Genomic DNA, 20,962 nt, shown 5'->3' on the forward strand with positions numbered 1-20,962 from the left:
ATATCTGGTAAATTGGTAAATTGAAACCTCCACCTAAGACTATAACATGCTGAGAAAATATATGTGAAATGTATTCCAAATTTTCTGTCAGTTGTTCTGCCACTAATGCTGCTGAGTCGGGAGGTCGGTAAAAGGAGCCAATTATTAACCTAGCTCGGTTGTTGAGTGTAACCTCCACCCATAACAATTCACAGGAACTATCCACTTGTACTTCACATGGCTGCCAGGGGGAGACACTGCTGCCAAGCGACCGCACATGGTGGGCTGTGCAGGCACCTTCCAGCATCACCTACGACATGCCATCTATATATGCCATCACCGCCTGGTGATCACTCTTTCTGATTTCACTCATTGTGTTATTTAACACTAGCTAAAACTGTACTGTACCTATCTTGCCTTGTGGCTACACCATAAATTGTATCCAATGTGAACTATTGTCCTGTTAGATCATTAACTATACTTGTACAGTAGCTATTGGCTGTTTTTTTTTTATGTTGTGCGTTACACTGCCTATGTTATTGTATATGTAGTTCATGTACTTTTGTACAATGACAGTCATTGTAGTTGTGCTTATTCCTCACTATCTATACTGTTGTATGGCATCTTGTATTTGTTACATAAACCTAGCCCATGTGTTGTTGTTGTGGTCTTCAGTCCTGAGACTGGTTTGATGCAGCTCTCCACTTACTGCAACCTACATCCTTCTGAATCTGCTTAGTGTATTCATCTCTTGGTCGCCCTCTACGATTTTTACCCTCCACGCTGCCCTCCAATGCTAAATTTGTGGTCCCTTGATGCCTCAGAACATGTCCCATGTCCTACCAACCGGTCCCTTCTTCTTGTCAAGTTGTGCCACAAACTCCTCTTCTCCCCAATCCTATTCAGTACCTCCTCATTAGTTATATGATCTACCCATCTAATCTTCAGCATTCTTCTGTAGCACCACATTTCGAAAGCTTCTATTCTCTTCTTGTTCAAACTATTTATCGTCCATGTTTCACTTCCATACATGGCTACACTCCATACAAATACTTTCAGAAACGACTTCCTGACACTTAAATCTATACTCGACATTAACAAATTTCTCTTCTTCAGAAACGCTTTCCTTGCCATTGCCAGTCTACGTTTTATATCCTCCCTACTTCGACCATCATCAGTTATTTTGCTCCCCAAGCAGCAAAACTCCTTTACTACTTTAAGTGTCCCATTTCCTAATCTAATTCCCTCTGCATCACCTGACTTAATATGACCACATTCCATTATCCTCATTTTGCTTTTGTTGATGTTCATCTTATATCCTCCTTTCAAGACACTGTCCATTCCGTTCAACTGCTCTGCCAAGTCCTTTGCTGTCTCTGACAGAATTACAATGTAATCGGCAAACTTCAGAGTTTTTATTTCTTCTCCACGGATTTTAATACCTACTCCGAATTTTTCTTTTGTTTCCTTTACTGCTTGCTCAATATACAGATTGAATAGCATCGGGGAGAGGCTACAACCCTGTCTCACTCCCTTCCCAACCATTGCTTCCCTTTCATGTCCCTCAACTCTTATAACTGCCATCTGCTTTCTGTACAAATTGTAAATAGCCGTTCGCTCCCTGTGTTTTACCCCTGCCACCTTCAGAATTTGAAAGAGAGTATTCCAGTCAACACTGTCAAAAGCTTTCTCTAAGCCTACAAATGCCAGAAATGTAGGTTTGCCTTTCCTTAATCTCTCTTCTAAGATAAGTCGTAGGTTCAGTATTGCCTAACGTGTTCCAACATTTCTACGGAATCCAAACTGATCTTCCCCAAGGTCGGCTTCTACCAGTTGTTCCATTCGTCTGTAAACAATTCGCGTTAGTATTTTGCAGTTGTGACTTATTAAACTGATAGTTCGGTAATTTTCACATCTGTCAACACCTTCTTTCTTTGGGATTGGAATTATTATATTCTTCTTGTAGTCAGAGGGAATTTCGTCTGTCTCATACATCTTGCTCACCAGATGATAGAGTTTTGTCAGCACCGGCTCTCCCAAGGCTGTCAGTAGTTCTAATGGAATGTTGTCTACTCCCGGGGCCTTGTTTCAACTTAGGTCTTTCAGTGCTGTGTCAAACTCTTCACGCAGTATCATATCTCCCATTTCATCTTCATCTACCTCCTCTTCCATTTCCATAATATTGTCCTCAAGAACATCGCCCCTGTATAGACCCTCTACATACTCCTTCCACCTTTCTGCTTTCCCTTCTTTGCTTAGAACTGGGTTTCCATCTGAACTCTTGATATTCATGCAAGTGGTTCTCTTTTATCCAAAGGTCTCTTTAATTTTCCTGTAGGCAGTATCTATCTTACCCCTAGTGATATGCGCCTCTACATCCTTACATTTGTCCGGTCAAAAATGGTGATCAGATGCTTCTATAGACCACCTGGGTCAGGATCTGTAGTTGTAGAGCACTTCAGACACAACTTGCAGAATATCAATATTAATTTTCCTGATCATGCTGTTGTAACAGGGGGTGACCTCAACTTACCAGGTAAAGACTGGGAGTCTTATGCCATCAAAACTGGCACCCGAGACAGGGATTCATGAGGCATTGTCCAGGATGTCTTGTGCGAAAATTACCTTGAGCAGATAGTTAGAAAACCAACTCAAAAGGATAATGTCTTACATCTCCTGACAACAAATAGACCTGAACTTATTGAATCAGTTAACGTAGAGGAAGGTATCAGTGATCATAAGGCTGTGACAGCATCTATGACGACAGGGCCTATAACGAATGTTAAGAAAGGTAGGAAGATATATTTGCTCAGCAAGGGTGACAGGATACAAATTTCAGAATACCTCAGCAGTCAGCATCAAATATTCAGTGAAGAGGACAAAGATGTGGAGAACAAATGGAAAAAAATTCAAAGGCATCATTCAATATGCCCTAGTAAGGTTTTAAGGTATGGGAAAGATCCACCATGGTTTAATTGCCATGTTGAAAAAGCACTACGTAAACAAAGGGCACTTCACTTCAGATTCAAGAGAAGTAAAAACCTAGCTAATAAATAAAAGCTGAACAAAGTGAAAATGAGGGTAAGGAGAGCTATGAGAGAAGCATTCAATGATTTTGAAAGTAAGATGTTGTCAACCGACCTGAGTAAAAACCCTAAGAGATTTTGGTTGTATGTAAAATCAGTAAGTGGGTCAAAATCATCTATTCGTTCTCTCAGTGACCACACCGGCACCGAAACAGAAGATAACAGAGAGAAAGCCGAAATACTGAATTCGGTCTTCCGAAGTTATTTCACCGCAGAAGATTGTAACACTGTCCATCCTTTCAATCGTTATGCCAATGTCAAAATGGCAGATATTGAGATAACCGATTGCAGAATTAAAAAGCAGCTAAAATCGCTTAGTAGTGGAAAGGTGTCAGGAACAGATGAGATACCTATAAGACTCTTTAAAGATTATGCAAAAGAACTTGCTCCCTTTCTAGCAGTAGTTTATCGTAGATTGCTTGAGCAACAAAAGGTACCTAACGACTGGAAAAAAAGCACAGGTCATTCCCGTTTTTAAGAAAGGCCGTAAGACAGATCCACACAATTATAGACCAATATTGTTGACATCAATCTGTTGTAGAATTATGGAACATGTTTTATGCTCAAGAATTATCATGTTTTTGGAAAATGATCATCTCTATACAAATCAACATGGATTCTGCAAACATAGATCCTGCGAAACTCAGCTCGCTCTGTTTCTCCATGAGATACACAGTGCAGTGGACAATGGCGCTCACGTAGATGCCATGTTCCTTGATTTCAGTAAGGCATTTGACACTGTCCCGCATTGCTGATTAATTAAAAAAATATGGGCTCACAGAGTATTGGAGAAGACTTGCAATTGGATTCAAGACATTCTTGCAGACGGAACTCAACACATTGCTCTTAACAGAACAAAATTGACAGATGTAAAGGTAATATTCAGAATATCACAGGGAAGTGTGATAGGACCGTTGCTGTTCACAATATATATAAATGATCTAGTAGAAAGCATTGCATGCTCTTTAAGGCCATTCACAGATGATGCAGTTGTCTATACCAAAGTAGCAACATCAGAAGATGACAAGAATTTGCAGAACAACCTGCAGAGAATTGATGATTGGTGCAGGCATTGGCAGTTGACCCTGAACATAAATAAATGTAGTGTATTGTGCATGTATAGGAAAAGAAATCCACTACCGTACAACTACACTATTGATGACAAACAGCTGGAGACAGCATCTGCCGTAAAATATCTAGGAGTAACTATCCTGAGCGACCTTAAGTGGAATGACCATATAAAACATACAGTGGGAAAACCAGACACCAGACTCAGATTCATCGGAAGAATCTTAAGGAAATGTCCATGAAAGAAATGGCTTATAAGGTGCCTGTTTGCCCAATTCTTGAGTATTATTCATCTATCTGGGACCCCTATCATGTACGACTGATAGACGAAATAGAGAAGATCCAAAGAGCGGAAATAGAGAAGATCCAAAGAGCGGCACATTTCGTCACGGGATTGTTTAGCTGGTGAGAGAGCGTTACGGAGATGCTAAACAAACTCCACTGGAAGAAGTTACATGAGAGGCATTGTGCATCATGGAGAGAGTTACTATTGAAGTTTTGGGACAGCACTTTTCAGGAGGAGTCAGGCAACATATTACTTCCTGCCACGTACATCTCACATATTGAAGACAAGGAGAAAATTTGAAAAATTAGAGCCAATACAGAGGCTTACCAACAATCATTCTTCCCACACACTATTTGCGAGTGGAACAGGGTTGGAGGGATCAGATAGTGGTATCAAAAGAACCCTCTGCCACACACCATTAGGTGGCTTGCAAAGTGTGATGTAGATGTAGATGTATTGTAATGTTATGAGCACTGCTAGAATTGCCGGCCAGTAGTTACCTTCAGGAGGTGAGACATTTGTACATATATAAAAATACACTATAATATCCTAGGATTCAGAGCGATTAGTTTCTTCCCCAGGGGAGAAGAGAGCAGCAGATTAGAAAAGGTTGAGAAGGAAAGGGAGGTCATTAGATTCCAGAATGAGAGGGCCCCAAGGCCTTAGCAACATTTTTATTATTGTTTATATGCCTATGACTACTGCTCAGCCCAAATATATTGTGAGTTGTTACCTTTACTCCTTCCATTATTTACAGTCTACCAAGACCCTTCCAGTAACACAGTCCTTCCTCTTTTTGTTCCTTTATTCATTCATTCAGTCATACAAAGTCTGTTCAAAAAAATTTTGGAACTTCGTCCACAAAATTTTTCTACAGTTATCTTTTACTTATTATGCATGGTCTCTTTCGAAATACTCTCCTTCACAATTGATACACTGCTCCAAATGCCGATTCCACTTCCCAAAGCAGTTTGGTACGCCTCTTGCTGGATTGCATGAAGTGCAGACTGCAAATTTTCTTTTATCTTGTCTATCATTGCAAATCTTCATCATTTCAGTGGGGTTTTCAACTTTGGAAATAAGAAAAGTCTGCAAGGGCCAGATCTGTAGAGTACAGAGGGTGAGACAGCACAGTGATTTCATTTTTTATGCAATAGTCATGCACCAACAGGGATGAATGTGAGGGGGTATTGTCGTTATGCAACAGCCATGAGTTGTCTCACCACATTTCAGACAGTTTCCTTGTCACATTTTCTCACAGGTGTCGCAACGTATCCTGGTAGTACCACTGATTAACAGTTTGTCCCAGTGGAACAAATTCATTATGAAATAATTCTTCACATGAAGTCAAACAAAACTATCAGCATGGCCTTACTTATTAAACACAGATGTGTGCAGGGATGCCAACCACATTTCACCCTAACACACCACTGACATGAAATTATGACTGTTCTGGAATTTTTTGAATAGACCTCATATTTATTCATTCATCATGTTGATCCCACCCACAAGGTGGATGATGTGAGAAAGGTCAAGGTATGCATTAAGAAAAGGCAAGGACATCATAAAAACTTACTCTGTACACAGTAAACAATCATGGTAGTGCTTAATGCTATTCATGCATATGCCAGGTAAATTTGACTAAGTAAACTAGAAAGAAAGCTGCTTAAAAAACAAATAAATAAATGAAAACACTGCTGCTTCCTCAGTTATATTAAAAACTTAACTAGGAAACCCACATCGTAGGAACTCTCACGTGGCAACAGGGCCTCTGACAATCCTATATGTAGTATGCTAGTCTACCAGGACCTAAAGAGTTTTGGAAGACATGTGCATAGTGTTAAACCTTGGTAAACCTACGTTCACAACAGTCTTAGCCCAGGCCTGAGTGCTTCTAAATCTTACAACCGGGGTTCAACACACTGATCATGCGTCAGGAGTGCCCTCATGTTAGTACTGCCATTTAGCAGTCAGTCAGTCTGTCTTAGTCACTCATAACTGTGTAGTCCAGAAAATAGGTTTCAATTTACTGCCTGCAGTGCACACTGGTAAGCAGCCCATCCTTATTTGCTCTCTATTATTTATTTATCATATGACACGCATTAAGAGTTTCTAAATGACAAGAATAGCAACACATACACAAAAATTACTGAACTACTGCATATCAATAGCTCAACACAGCTCTCCAGCATAACATAACACAAATGGCGATTGTTACATCAAAATTGTTCTTTGGGGCTATTAATAGCCTGAACATCTTGACTGGACTTTGAAATCTATCTTGGTTGGTTCACTTAATCCTCATTGAGATGTAATTAAACGCTCTCTCCCAGCTATTATTACTCACTTTTTTCAGTTTTAAGTTTTTTAATGAAGATATCACACATATCGTGTACTCTTTTTACTGTTACTGAACTGTTTTTTGGGCTTCCTAACTCGTTCCATCTGGCTCAAAATAGCTGCTTCAACTTTTTGTCCAATGCTAGTAATTAATCAAAGACACTGTATAAATGTAATCAATAATGAAACAACATTTGTTAGTGGCACCAAGTATCAGTAATAACAGTTTTGCCTTCTTCCAAGGAAGCATCTGGTTATTTGTATCACATGATTTAGGGAAATTGTGGAAAATTAAAATGGCTCAATGGGGGTATAAAAACTGTTCTTCTCAAAAGAAAAACGTCTTACTACTGTGTTTCCTTGTATAGGGCAAAAGAGTAAAAAATATTAATTAAAATAAGATTTCCATAAAACAAGTCTACATGAGGCAACTTCATTAAATAAGCAAATTACTTACAGCTATGACTTCATCAGATGCACTATTCTTTTCATACTCCATTCCTTCAGCAAAGGTTTTTGCATTGAAGGCACTGTTATAAACTGAATCCCTGTCTGCTAACATACATGCTTGTGGGAACTTCACTAAAGACGAAGCAAGCTGGACTGCTTGACTCAGGGCTGGAAGTATACAGTAATTATGTAGCATCTAATTATACAAAAAGGCTACCAAAATTCCAATTGAAAGAGCACATGCACAGAACACAAATAACTCTTTAATTTTGTGCATATTCTCACTAATAATATTCTGGTATAAAACCAGAACAAAAATATTTAAAAATTGAATCTTTGGACCAGATTACAATAAAATACGGAGGAAAGAAAAATGATGTGTGTGTAAGCGCATTATGACAATCTAAAGTATCTTCTTTTGCCATCTCTCTAATTATTGTAATTAAACTGAAAATAAGCAAAGTAGCACATAACATACATAAAAATACGTAAATTAATATGATAAAGTCAATGGAAGACTTATGGAAGTTGCACACAGCATATAGAACTGGCAGCTGCACTGTATTTATGGTTGATCTGAAGATATTCAAAATTTGAAAGAAACTGTTAATCATTATTATGACAAAGGCAAAAACAGACCTGCCACAAGGACATATCTTGAACTGACACCTTGTCAAGCGCTCATAAACATGGAAAACATTGAAATTTTTCATTTTGGATGAGCTGTCCAGTTCACATTCTGTTTAATGGAAGCAATGTTAGATTAAGAAGATATCTTAGAAGAGAATCAAGTACAAGTTTGTAACTATAGCCAACATAATTGTCTCGGGAGAATTCAGCAACTTTGTACAAGTAGATATTTAAGATAATTCTCATTTATTGTTCTGTCTCAGTTGCACACGTTTTTGATTCAATAACATGTTTCAACCACTCTGGATCATTTTCAAATAAAAAACAAAGTAAAACTAAATATGTACCATCTAATATTTTATAACAGTAGAAAAGAAAAGAATTGTACATAAATGTAGAATTTACCTGAATAGTTGCGTCAGCAACCCATCTTGTCTGAATACCAGAATACTGTGTTTTGCAACTCGGTCAATGTTTTAAATAGGTAGATACACATTTGGAAGAGCTGCACAATGAACCTAAGGGCACCTCCTGACAATGATTGATTGAGATTTTTACACACTGTCTGCAAGAGCCTGGCAATACATTCATTACATCAGCAGCAGAATTATTTTATCAAGTGCATTTTTTTTAGAAACTTTGAAAGCCTATTCCAATTGACCACCTCACCACAGCACATGTATGATCAACAGCCCCACTCACCCAGAAGAGACAGCAGCAATACATCAGCTCATGCACTGTTCTAGCAGCAGGCTGGCATAGAGACAGGCTTTGTACATACTGCAAAATTATCTGCTCTACAATGCCACCAGCACAAGCAAATGCAGTTAACCATAAATGTCACACCATGTCCCTATAACTTTAGTTGCTACACTTTCATAATTTATTGTTTTACATTTTTTATTGGCTTTGTACTTTCAATGTCTTCATTTTTTAATTCATAGTATTTAATGACTCTTCATGCAGTTCTAGGTTCTCTACATAGTTCCACTTCTGTAATTTTACGGTCTTTATGTTTTTCACTACTTATACATCCATCATACTAGGCCTACACTTTTAACATTTTAATGAAAAAAATCTTTATACATTTTTATATTTTCAGAGTAACAACTTATGACTTTATACTTAAAAAGTTTCACACTTTGAATATCTTCAGACACTTGTTAGTTTTAGCTAGTTCCAATTTCAAAATCTGCTGTTCTATCCACTTTTACAGTTTTATGCATCTAGTCTGGTATCTTAACAGACTTTTTTTTTTACATTATTCACTTTTTGCAGCCTTAGTCTCTTGTTGAACCCATAGCATCCCTGCCACTATTCCTCTCCCTCCCACCCCCTCCGTCATCTTCTTTGCCAACTCGCAATCCCTCCCTCCCTCCATTTTATAATTCCTTATTTTATATTGTTTATATTTTAGATACACATTGTTCTACGCTATTAGTCTTTCAATGAGAATTTTTACATCACGTTCTATAATTTTAAAATGACCTCTCTTGTTTAAATTCATGACTTCCCCGCCATTCCCCCCCCCCCCCCCCCCTGCTTCTTTTTCCCTCCTACAATTAGTCTCACTCCATTTCCCCTCCCCCCTCTCCCGCTGCCTCCAACATCTGCCTATTTAAAACATTGACCAAAGTTGCAAAATACAGTACTCTGATACGTTGTTCTGAGTAGACAAGGCAGGTTGCTGATGCAGTTCTTAGGTAAATTCTACATTTATGTATTATTCCTTTGTTTTCTACTTTTGTCAAAAATTAAATGGTATACACAATGAAGAGACGAAGAAACTGGTACACCTGCCTATTACTGTGTAGGGCCCCTGCGAGCAAGCAGAAGTGCTGCATCATGACATGGAATGGACTTGAATAATATATGAAGTGGTGCTAGCGGGAACTGACACCATGAAGCCTGCAGGGCTGTCCATAAATCCATAAGAGTACAAGAGGGTGGAGATCTCTTCTGAACAGCATGTTGCAAGGCAGAGTTGTATCCAGACATATCAGGGGTCCTATATCTCTCCAGCTACAAATGTCCCACACTCGTAAAATGGTTGTTTGCAAAAATCCCACTTCATTGCTATCTTGGAGATACTGTGTCCCATCGCTAGGGCACTGACTGTAACACCACATTCAAACTCACTTAAATCTTGATAACCTGCCATTGTATAGCAGCAGTAACAGAACTAACAACTGTGTCAGAGACTTGTTTTCTTATATAGGCATTGCCGACCACAGTGTTGTCTTCCGCCTGTTTACATATCTCAGGATTTGAATATGCATGCCTATACCAGTTTCTTTGGTGCTTCAGTGTATTTAGTTTTACTTTGTTTTAGATCTGAAGATGATGCAGAGTGATCAAAACATGCAATCAAATTAAAAAGTGTGCAACTGAGATGGAACAATAAATGAGAATTATCTTAAATATCTGCAAGTTTGTAAGTTGAAACTTATTTCTCTAAATCAGTTTAATATAATTTTTGATCACTTCTTCTAACTGCATGTGAGTCTTTATAATGTCTGATGATGTCTCCAGCAATATTAGTATGTTCTAGAGTGGTCAGTAGACATATAAACAAGCCTAAAAAAGTGATCTGATGTTTTCCTGGTAAATTTGTAACTTGTAGAATTCTTGGGTGTCGCCTGTGTCATATCATAACATCTCCACAATACTCCAGCAGACTCACCGCCATCTTCAGCTGGTTCCTGATCTTTTTTATGATTATTTCTCTGCTTATGTTGGCATCCTATACACACTGGCCATTACCCTCTCCATCACTCCACTCCTGTCACCATCCGAGCAGCCGCTACAGTGGGTGGTGATGAGGAGAGCAATGCCCAATTTGTCCACAGCTGGACGTTGCCAGCCTCACCACTCACCATGGTGACTGCACAGATAGTGACAGGAGCAGAGTGAAGGAGAGGGTAACAGCCAATGAATGTAGGATGCCAACACAAGCAGAGCAGTAGTCATCAGGAACTAAGTGAAGTTGGCAATGAGCCTGCTTGCTGAAATATCATGGTGAACTTACAATGTGATCCAGTTGAACACGTGAGAACTCTACACACCTAAAAATGTCGCTAAGCTTCTGGACAATAACGGGTAGGTCCTCTCAGTCTTGAGTCTGAGTGACCTATCCTTCCTTTTCAATATGCCTTAGACCATAGATAGAAGCCCATATAACAAAAATCATCAAGGATGTCATGCGGTTGCTGCTTCCATCTATATACAGCCATGCTACCAACTGTGACATCACTGGTGCCCACTCCAATGACATATAAGATAATGTTTAAGTTGTGTGCCTGCCTCAACCAGAATCACTGTGTCCTGTATCCCAAGTTGTGGTTTAGCTGCGCAGTGTCATCTTTATTGGGGATGTTGTCATCTCTATAATTTCTTTTATTATGCTTTCCCATAGACATTTTTAAGTTAATAATGTAAGTCTTCTCAAAAGCAAATCATTGCCTGTTTTCTAGAGCATGTTCTGCTACCATTGATTTCTGAGGCTATTGTAGGTGGAACACATCTCATATTCTATCTGGAGCTATTCAAGAGTGCACACAGTCCATCTCACATAAAACTGTCCACACCACATGACATTTAGCATATTATGGGGATTCTGAGGCCTACATCACCTTTTATTGGCCTCACAAATTGCAAATTTTTGTTGGAGCCCTGAAGACTAAATCCATTTTACACATCTTCAGGAGCCAGCCAACCTTTTCAGTCACAGTTTCCCTCAAATACTTTCTGTAAGTGGCTCAGTTCTTGTGGCAGGACCTCTGTGCATCATGCAAAAGCTGTCCCAGATGCTGGTGCTTCCCTGGAATATCCTCTTGAAAATAAAATTTCTTAGAGAGGATCACAATAAAAGTAGTTGCTGTGAAGTTTTCAAACTGAATATTGTTCCAAATTTAACTTTAATTAATATTTTTTTACTCTTTGAAGATACTGGGTCAATTCTAGTAATGTGAAAACATGAAACAATATACTGTGTGGATTTTTAAAAGATGAGACACTTAAACTAGTCTATGTGAAGTAACAGAATAAAATGCACAGAGAGAAAGGATGAATTTAAATTGTTTACGATAGGAACAAATTGTGTCACTGTATGCAGAGCACACACATTGAAGGACAGAAGTTGCCATTCTTTATTTGCTTCCTTCACTAACTGAATGCTAAGACTATATAAAAAGAACTTCATACTGTTTACCTGTTCCACAGGCAACCACTCGATTTGCAAGACCCCACTCAAAGGCTTCTTTGGCTTTAATTGGTCGTCCTGTTAGAATCAAATCCAGTGCTCGTGACAGGCCAACCATTGCTTGTAGGCGGACAGTGCCACCATCTACAAGTGGTACACCTGTGAAAAACAAGATTTGTTCAGATGTAGATGTGCAGTCATTCAAATGTATAAAGAAGTAGAGATTACGTCCAGTCCCCAGTATCTGATTTGCTTGCTATATTAAATTATTAATCTACATAATGCATACCTATTTCAGAATGGAGTGATGTGAAGATTGCAGTTTGGTATTTTGCTGGGAAGACTGTAATAGGGAAGTAACCCGGGAATTTATTGAGGCTGCCTCATGCAATAGCATGTTATGTTGAAGAGGCGACTTAATCACTCATTAATCCTTGTGTCCACACAAAAAAATTATACTTTCTTCTATAAACTGGTTACTAGAGGAACCCAATGAATTTATTGTTGTACAGCCACTCAGCTCTGGGTGTACATCACTACAACAGTGCATTCTAATTCTTGCTGGCTATTGTTGCACATTATGAACTATTCGTTATAGTGTAAGCTTTGCTACAATGAACCTCAAATCTGAATTCTCATTGATGATATATGAGAACTCTCTGAATCTGAATACAGTGGATTAAACTTCGAAGCAAAAGAAATTAAATTCGAAAGCTTCGAATATTGAAGATGCCATTGATGCTTGGAATGATACTGAAGTTGAGATAAGAGTAGTGATGAAAATGATAGAGTTGACAAAAACAGTGAAGCAATTTTGTTTTCTGCAGGCATTCTACATGGTAAAGATGGAACTGAATGGCATAAGGAACCTTTTGTGACTTTAAAGTTATTCAAACATAATATTTTGTGGGGAGGGCTGATCTATAATGTGCAACAAAAATTCTTTTTATAAAAGACACCTTCAAGAGTATATCTATGGATGAAATGCATGACACAGTAGTATGTGAAACCATCAGGAAGGCAAATCAGGTACAACAAAATTTGGAAAGAGCAGCAAAAGTATGGAAGCCATTTACAACTGAAGAATTTTATGCCTATCTTCATATACTGATTACAGCTGGAGTAAGATTCTGTAGGCAACGGCCTTGCCGCAGTGGATACACCGGCTCCTGGAAGATCACCGAAGTTAAGCGCTGCTGGGCTTGGCCGGCACTTGGATGGGTGACCATCCAGGCCACCATGCACTGTTGTCATTAGCCTCGTGATGCCAATTGAGGAGCTAATCAACTGATTAGTAGCGGCCTTGGTCAAGAATACCATCGTACCGACCGGGAGAGCGGTGTGCTGACCACACGCCCCTCCTATCCGCATCCTCATCTGAGGATGACACGGTGGTCGGATGGCCCTGATGGGCCACTTATGGCCTGAAGATGGAGTAAGATTCTGTAACAGTGAACACACAAAGCAAATGTGGAAAACAAATGCATTTCCTCTGTATTGTGCAAGTTTAGCCCTCAAAAGGTCTTGGCCAAAAAGCCGATTTTTAGGATTTGATAATGTGAACACTAGGGCTGAGCGTTTGAAAAGTGACAAAGCTACTGCAATATCTGACATATTTGAAATACTAAATTTAATCTTCGGTAAACTATTTGCCTCCTGATTGTTTCACTGTTGATAAGCAGATTTCCCCTTACAAAGGAAACACAAGATTTACTCAATACTGTAGCGGCACCACAGTTAGATTTGGTACAACATTTCTGAGCACACAAGTTACAGCCAGGTGTGGGCCTGTTGACAGTAAGTTATGCTACCAGCTGTTGTGAAGTAGAATGGAGGCCACAGGGCCATCAAACTGCTGAAAAGAGTTAACGCAGTGGTTTGCATGGTGCAAGTTACAGCAGAAAGGGCCCACTATCGCAACTTAATTGTTATGAGTACATGACTCGGAGCAGCATGTTAGCAAAACAGAGGCACACAGCCATGTATAAGTAGGTGCTGGTTCACTAACAAGGCATTCAAGTGTGACAGCTCTCCTGGATAGCGGGGCATGTCACACCACCAGCTACTTACAGCAGAAGATGGGGTGCCAGCGTTCCAGTCCACAGTGGGTCGCTGGTTCGAACTTCTGAGGCCAACGCGGGGCATTCAAGTACGGCAGCTCTCCTGGATGGTGGGGCATGTCACACCACTGGCTACACACAGCAGCAGATGGGGCACCAGTGTTCCAGTCCCCAGATGGTCGCTGGTTCGACCCTCTGAAGCTGACGCGGGGTCCGTAGCCATCCAGCGATGGGCCACTCCACGGCTCGCTACTGCGGGCAGTCGTCTTGGCTCCCAACATGCACCGGAGACATCCAGGGTGAGGGCCACAGATTCGTACACCGGATTGTGGGCACTCGATGTCACTGCGTTCTTAGATATGCTGGCGAGGGAGCGCGCCGCGGGTTGCTTTGCAGCAGGTGGCACTGAGGCGGCAGAGGTGAAGGCTGCTGAGTTGGCTGCCATCCTGACAACGTCGCAACTCTGCTGCCGTACAAGGCCAACACATAGCAGTGCATGCTTGGGTCACTGAGGCAGCCATTCCGTGCTAAGACATTTCGCAGACAGTGAAGTGGTGTCCTCAGCATTGCTGGCCCCGGTGGCGCAGACTGAGAGAAACGGGGCACTGTAGTTGGAAACAATAAATCACTTAGAAAGCTCGGACGAGTCTTAATACAGTGCCTTCTACCTCTTCCCACTACATTTGGTGTTGCTGTTACATTCGGTGGCAGAAGTTGCCACTACATTTGGTGTCAGAATAGTGGACATTGGCTGTACAGTACGACATTTGAGTCGACCGCCTGCATTATAGTCACAAGATGTGAGTTTTGGCCAGTTTTCTTTTGAGTGTTGGACGTTTTCTTTCATTTTTGTGTTTTTTGGGTATGGCTCTATGCAGGCCATTGTAGATGTTTTGCTAGGGCGTAGTATTTTTTGTTGCCAGAGTAAGTGTTAGTGTATTTGGGGCAGTAAGATTTTTTTTTTCATGACATTTCATTACTTTTGTATTGGTTTGAGTATGACATTGATGTGTATGATGGTACTGAGGTGTAGGGAGTCGGGTTATTTTTGTACTTAATTGTATTGTTTTGGGATTAACGGGGAACAAAAGCAACACAATGGCAGAGTCAGGAACGCAAGGTGTGTTGGAACCAGAAGCGGTACGGATTTTGTTGGAAAAGGTAGCACAACTGACAGCAGACTATACACAGTTGAGAAGTGAATTAACAACTAGAAATGAGTGGGAAACCGCATCGGATCAGTCGTTTTGGCCTAAGGTGCCACAGCAGGAGATTGATCCAGTTGCCACGAGTTTGATTACTCTCTTTTCTGACAAGGCATCTGAGGATGTGTGTTTGTTTGTGGAGGACTTGGCAACTTCAGCTGTGATGAGCAGTTGGTCAGATGAACAGTCGTTACATGTAGCCAAGATTAGATTAATGGGTGAAGCGAAGACATATGTAAGGTGTTCTGAGGCCTCAAGGAAGACAGGACAGTTTAAGCAGTTGAAGGAGTGGCTTTCACAAAGGTTCAAGAAACAGAATAGTGCTCGGTGCTTTAGGGAGAGGTTGAGTACAATGACAAAGAGACAGGGGGAGACGGTAGAGAAATTTGCAGACAGGATAATAGAAATTAACGAGTATACTTATGAGTTGGGTCAGAGTGAATGGTATTTTGTTGCAGAGGGCTGAGCAAAGGGCACTTGATGTATTTTTGAGGGGGTTACCGGCAAATGTGTCACGGAAAGTGTGTGAAGGGACTCCGAAATATTTGTATTCGGCCATTTAGCTGGCAATCCAATGTGAGGAAATATACCTGGCAACAGGGGTATGTGATTGACAAGCAGTATTTACAGCAGGAATAAAATGTTATAGGTGTGGTCATACAGGACATGTGCAGAGGCAATTTACCTAGTCACCAAGGAATAGAGGAAGGCGTGGAAATCAGCAGTGTGGAGGATGGAGAAGGTGAGGTAGTAGGGCTGGACAATTGTTAAACAGCAGAGGGGGCCCACGACCCACCTAAGGGAGCTCTCGTTTAATTTCAATGCTACAAATACGTATGCAGAGGTGGAATGTTCAGTGGTAGGATCCGTAGGAACTAAAAAGTTTAAGATTTTGTTGGACACAGGGGCGCAAGTGTCAGTAGCTACTAAGAGTTTAATGGGACAAAGGAAGTTAGACCCACCAAGTTATAGGATGCGTGGAGTGGGGGATAAGGAGGTCACACCATTGGGGTCAGTGACAGTTGACTTCCACGTAGGGAAAGTCTGATTTGGTGCCTGCATGGAGGTAGTACCATGGGTAAGCGAGGGCTATGACATGAACCTAGGAGTAGATTTCTTGCATCAACATCAAGCCAAAATTGACCTTGGACAATGAACTGTGGAACTTGGTGGAATGTTATTTCAGCTAGAGGAAACTGTTGTCAAAGCAGAGCTGTTGCGAGAGGTGTTCAACATAACGAACAAACCAATTGAACTGCTTGAGTGTGTGTCTGGTGGCACCGGGCAGTCGCTTTGGGTAAGTGTGGAGTCGAATGTACCTGTGGGTACAGTATGTGTTACTGAACCATTGCAGGATAATGAATTTTTGGATCCAATAGGTTGTTTTGTGAAACATAGTATTGTAGCTGGAAACAATAAATAATTAGGAAAGCTCAGACGAGTCTTAATACGGTGCCTTCTACCTCTTCCCACTACATTTGGTGTTGCTGTTACATTTGGTGGTGGAAGTTGCCATGACAATACATACCCTCAAAGCCAGCCAAATATGGCTTGAAGATTTGGTGGGTTTGTGATTTGCAAAATTCTGATCTGATAACCGGCAAAATTTATACAGATAAATCTGCTTCTGATAGAGAAACTAATCAAAAGGAGAGGGTAGCAAAAGATGTATGCTACCATTTCATAGGCACCAGGAGAAATATAATCCCTAGATACTGGATTACATGCATCATAAATACCTTAAAATATGCATGAAAAATGTTTAAAAAATGCATGAAAAGTGTCAAAACATGCAAGATCAAATAATAAAAAAACATGGTAGATACTGCATGCATTATATCTCAAAGTCGAAACTGTGCATATCAGTTATGATGAAAAATGCCAGCCACGCGAAAAATCGGTACATTTAGAACACTGATATCATTTTCTGAATACTTCCTGGTAGAGGTTAGGAAGGGGGCCCATTCTGGGATTATTTTCTAAAAATTTGCAAAATGGGGACACATACCTAATTTTAAGAACTGTTCATTCTTTGCTACTGTTGTCAGTAACAAGTGGATGCGATGCGGGTGCGTTGCAGCGAAACAGTCGATATGTACAGGACCAACTTCAAGATAATCACCCGCAGAGGGGCACGCTCAAAATATCCGTAATATTTTATTAAAAAAAAAAAAAAAAAAAAACATACAATCATAAATTGTTTGAACAGCATTAACTTTTAATTAATACTATTGGACCAATAAATCATTTACAATTTATTTTACATTTTTATACTATTGTAAACATATACAACCAAGTACTGTTCCAAAAGTTCAGGAGCAAGATTGTGTCTTCGATCACTTAAAACATTTTTATAAGCAGAAAAGGACCATTCTACACCAACTGAGGTGACTGGGCAGCATTAGAATTTGGGTGCTATGTTGGCAATTACTTTTTCTGTTAAAAGTTCGCCCATCCCATTAATAAAACAATCAATTTGGCACAAGAGTTCAAAGCCTGGATTATTGTTTAAAATGTTTTTAAACTTTACTTTAAGTTTTTTGGGAATACCTCCAGCAATGAGGAATTCACTAGAATAATTTTATTCATTAACTGAATAGATTCATTCAACCCCAAACCTCGAGTTTCAGACTTTTTAATACTTGCCGGTAAATGGGGAAAATGAGTGCTAATCACAGCAATGTCTTTTTTAACACCAGAATAATTAAAATCTTCCTTGCACCGGCAAACTGCCAAAGCCTCTGCACTATTGAAGTCATTTACTGCCCCTCTAATGGCCTCAAAATGTTCACTGTAGAACAACACAGCTTCGACCCATGAAACCCGACGAGTTACCACTGGTTCGCGAGGTAAAAGCACATTTGGTAGTTTTTCTTTGTAGAACTTGTTGCGAGCAGGAGCCATTAGAAACACTTTACTTGTGGATGAAATTAGTTTATTTACATTTGCAAATATGGAACGTACTTCTTCAGCAAGGCGATGTACTCCATGAGAAAAGCACATGACATGAATCAAATTGGGATAAAATATTCAGAGGGCTTTTCCTGCTTTGGTCACATAGGGAGCGGTATCTGAATTAAACACAAACACCCTTTCATCTGCAGAAAATTTTGGAAATATTTTTCTAGTCCCCTCAGTCATAAACCTGGCAATCATAGAATGATTCACTTTTTCAAGTTCTCTGCAAGCTACTAAATAAGAAGAAGGCTCTTCTTTTAAAGTACCAACAATTAAATTTGCAATGTAACGGCCATAAGTGTCTGTAATTTCATCATCTGAAATCCTGATAATGCTGTCGTTGAGTTCATTGCGTATTTCTTCCAGAACATTTACGTAAATTGTTGGTATGTAATTTTTAAGTAATGTTGATTCATCTGGTATGTTTTGATTTAAGCAATATTTGGAAACCTTTGAGGATAGGGTTTGCAAGTTTGTGAAGAGGAACATTGCTTGCAATGAATGCTTCACTTAGATCTATATTAAATCAACTTTTTTGGTTTCCTTTGGACAAATCCCTGCTACTGCAGCTTGCTACTTTCAGAAATTGTTGTTGTCCTTTCTTCTGCATTCCTGCGATGTGAATACTTGTCTTGAAATGCTGGTCTATTGGAAAACTTTTTTACATGAAACGTTTCTCTGGCAAACTTGACGATATAAAACAATTTTGTCATATGTAAATGTTTCAGGATGGTCAGCTATCTATGAAACGACATTTCTTTTTTTGGATGGCATGGTGCACAACACATTACACACTACACACCGTAAAAAAGTTCAGCTGTGCACAAGTAAATAGAAAGCTAAACTGAAACAATGGACATGAGACTAAAAGCTTGCGTAGTTTAATTTTTAACGGTATGACAGTGGAGGCGATTAACTGGGGACATGGGCGCAGGAGCATTGACTCAGTCTGCTCGTTCATGTAGTTGTTCTGTAATGATTTCGCTAGGCAGTTGCCTCTCAGTTAACAATTGCACACAGTTCTAGGTTGCGGTCAATCAGTGAGACATCAAAACTAGATCGAGCTGAAGACCTCCAGTCTAAACTTTTAAAATATTGTAAACACAGAGCAAAACTATGCCTCATCACTAGTTTTAGTTAAAATATACAATAACTGGTGAAAAGAAGCCAAATATGCAAATGCATATAATCCGGTCTCTAATAATCACTGACAGTTTTTTCACAACTCCACCATTAGCAAGGCCGTTTATGACTGGGCCTGTCCGTAGTTGGTACTGTGAAAAGAAGTAAGACCTACATATCTTCATAAATGCAACCTTCATGGCAAGAACTGTTGCCTGTATTTTGATTAAGTGAAGATAATGTTTCCCTGAGTTCATATGTCCCAAAGAAGAACAAAAGCAGTTCTAATGTTGTTCACAATACATTATGATGCATCCACTTCTGACCCACTTTAAAAGCTACATGTTATGCATTAATATAACAGCATAAAAGGCATGTTGATAATATGGACAAGTTTTGTTGCCATTACCATGTAAAAAGAAGAACACAGAGATGGGCCCCAGCATTTTTTACAATATTCTGGATATTGCTTCCTTAGCAGCATATGTTATTTACATAGAAAACAATCCTCAAACAAAGAACATGACTTATAGACACAGACTATTTCTAATGGTTCTGGGAAAATATTTGGTAATGGCTTCCATTATCTGTAGACCATCAAATCCTAAGATACAAATGAGGAATAACCTGGTGCTTGTGTATACTAACATCAGTACACCTGATCTACATCTACATACACATCTTGAGAAAATTTTCTGTGTAATCCACTACTGAGTGCATGATAAAAGGACCTCTAATTTTAGTTCCCCAATGAGTGTAGGCTCAGTCAGAATGAAATGCATTTGTATAACTGAAAATGGTTTGTGACTGTTTTGCAAGCACATCTCAAATAAACAAAACGAAAACAAGAAAAAGTTGCAAAAAATGTAAAAAATCAATATGTGATGAGCATTGCATCACAACAACAGTGTGTAGACTTTGTGAATAAATAATAACTCCAAGTTTATCTTTCCATTGTAACGAGCAGCAAAACTTAGTAGCTATATACTTAACCAATACGTCTGTTAAAACTGTTAACATATTTTCTGATTTCCATGGCCTACTTGAGTTGTGTTGAATACCATGATACATACAGTTAAAAGTATATCATACTATACACTCAGAAAACAAAGAGTATGAATGCAGGAACCAGAGACCTACAAGTGAACAGTGGCATACATTTTTTGGTCATCTGAGCTGGATACGGTGAACGCGCAAAATAGTTGTGTGTGTGTGTTTGGTTCAGTGTATATGAACTTGTAAGAAACTGTGAGGAACTAAGTTTATGTAAGCTGTATATGTTCTCAGCTCTATCTTTAAGGGATACAAGCACTATAAGGCCTGTTCAGGTCTTATGGGACAAGGCATTTAACACGATGATTCAAGCTATTAATTTGTTGTTTGTTGAAGCACCTTCAGAATTTTTGACATGTAAGGTAAAGACACAGATAGTGGCTGTCACACCATCTTCTATTATGTCACCTCATGTTCCTGCCAGAGTTTCACCACCCAGACTGCACACCAGACAATATATCTGTAAGCACCCTTGATGCTACTGCTGTTCCAATTTGTACTGCTGTGCCATGCTGACTGCAATT

The 20,962-nt window shown here is 39.6% G+C and overlaps 1 protein-coding gene across 1 annotated transcript in view; it reads right to left on the reverse strand.

The window, feature by feature from the left end:
* The window catches only part of LOC124795266 (probable enoyl-CoA hydratase echA8), a 67,931-nt gene that overhangs the window by 5,690 nt on the left and 41,279 nt on the right, over window positions 1–20,962 (reverse strand). The window contains exons 4-5 of the mRNA XM_047259215.1: window positions 12,050–12,199; window positions 7,217–7,377 (exon numbers count right to left, since the gene is read on the reverse strand). Coding sequence (XP_047115171.1) covers window positions 7,217–7,377; window positions 12,050–12,199 — 311 coding nt within the window. The remainder of the gene's footprint in view (window positions 1–7,216; window positions 7,378–12,049; window positions 12,200–20,962) is intronic.

The sequence above is a fragment of the Schistocerca piceifrons genome, chromosome 4, assembly GCF_021461385.2.
Source record: "Schistocerca piceifrons isolate TAMUIC-IGC-003096 chromosome 4, iqSchPice1.1, whole genome shotgun sequence".
NCBI classification, from domain to species: Eukaryota; Metazoa; Arthropoda; class Insecta; order Orthoptera; family Acrididae; genus Schistocerca; species Schistocerca piceifrons.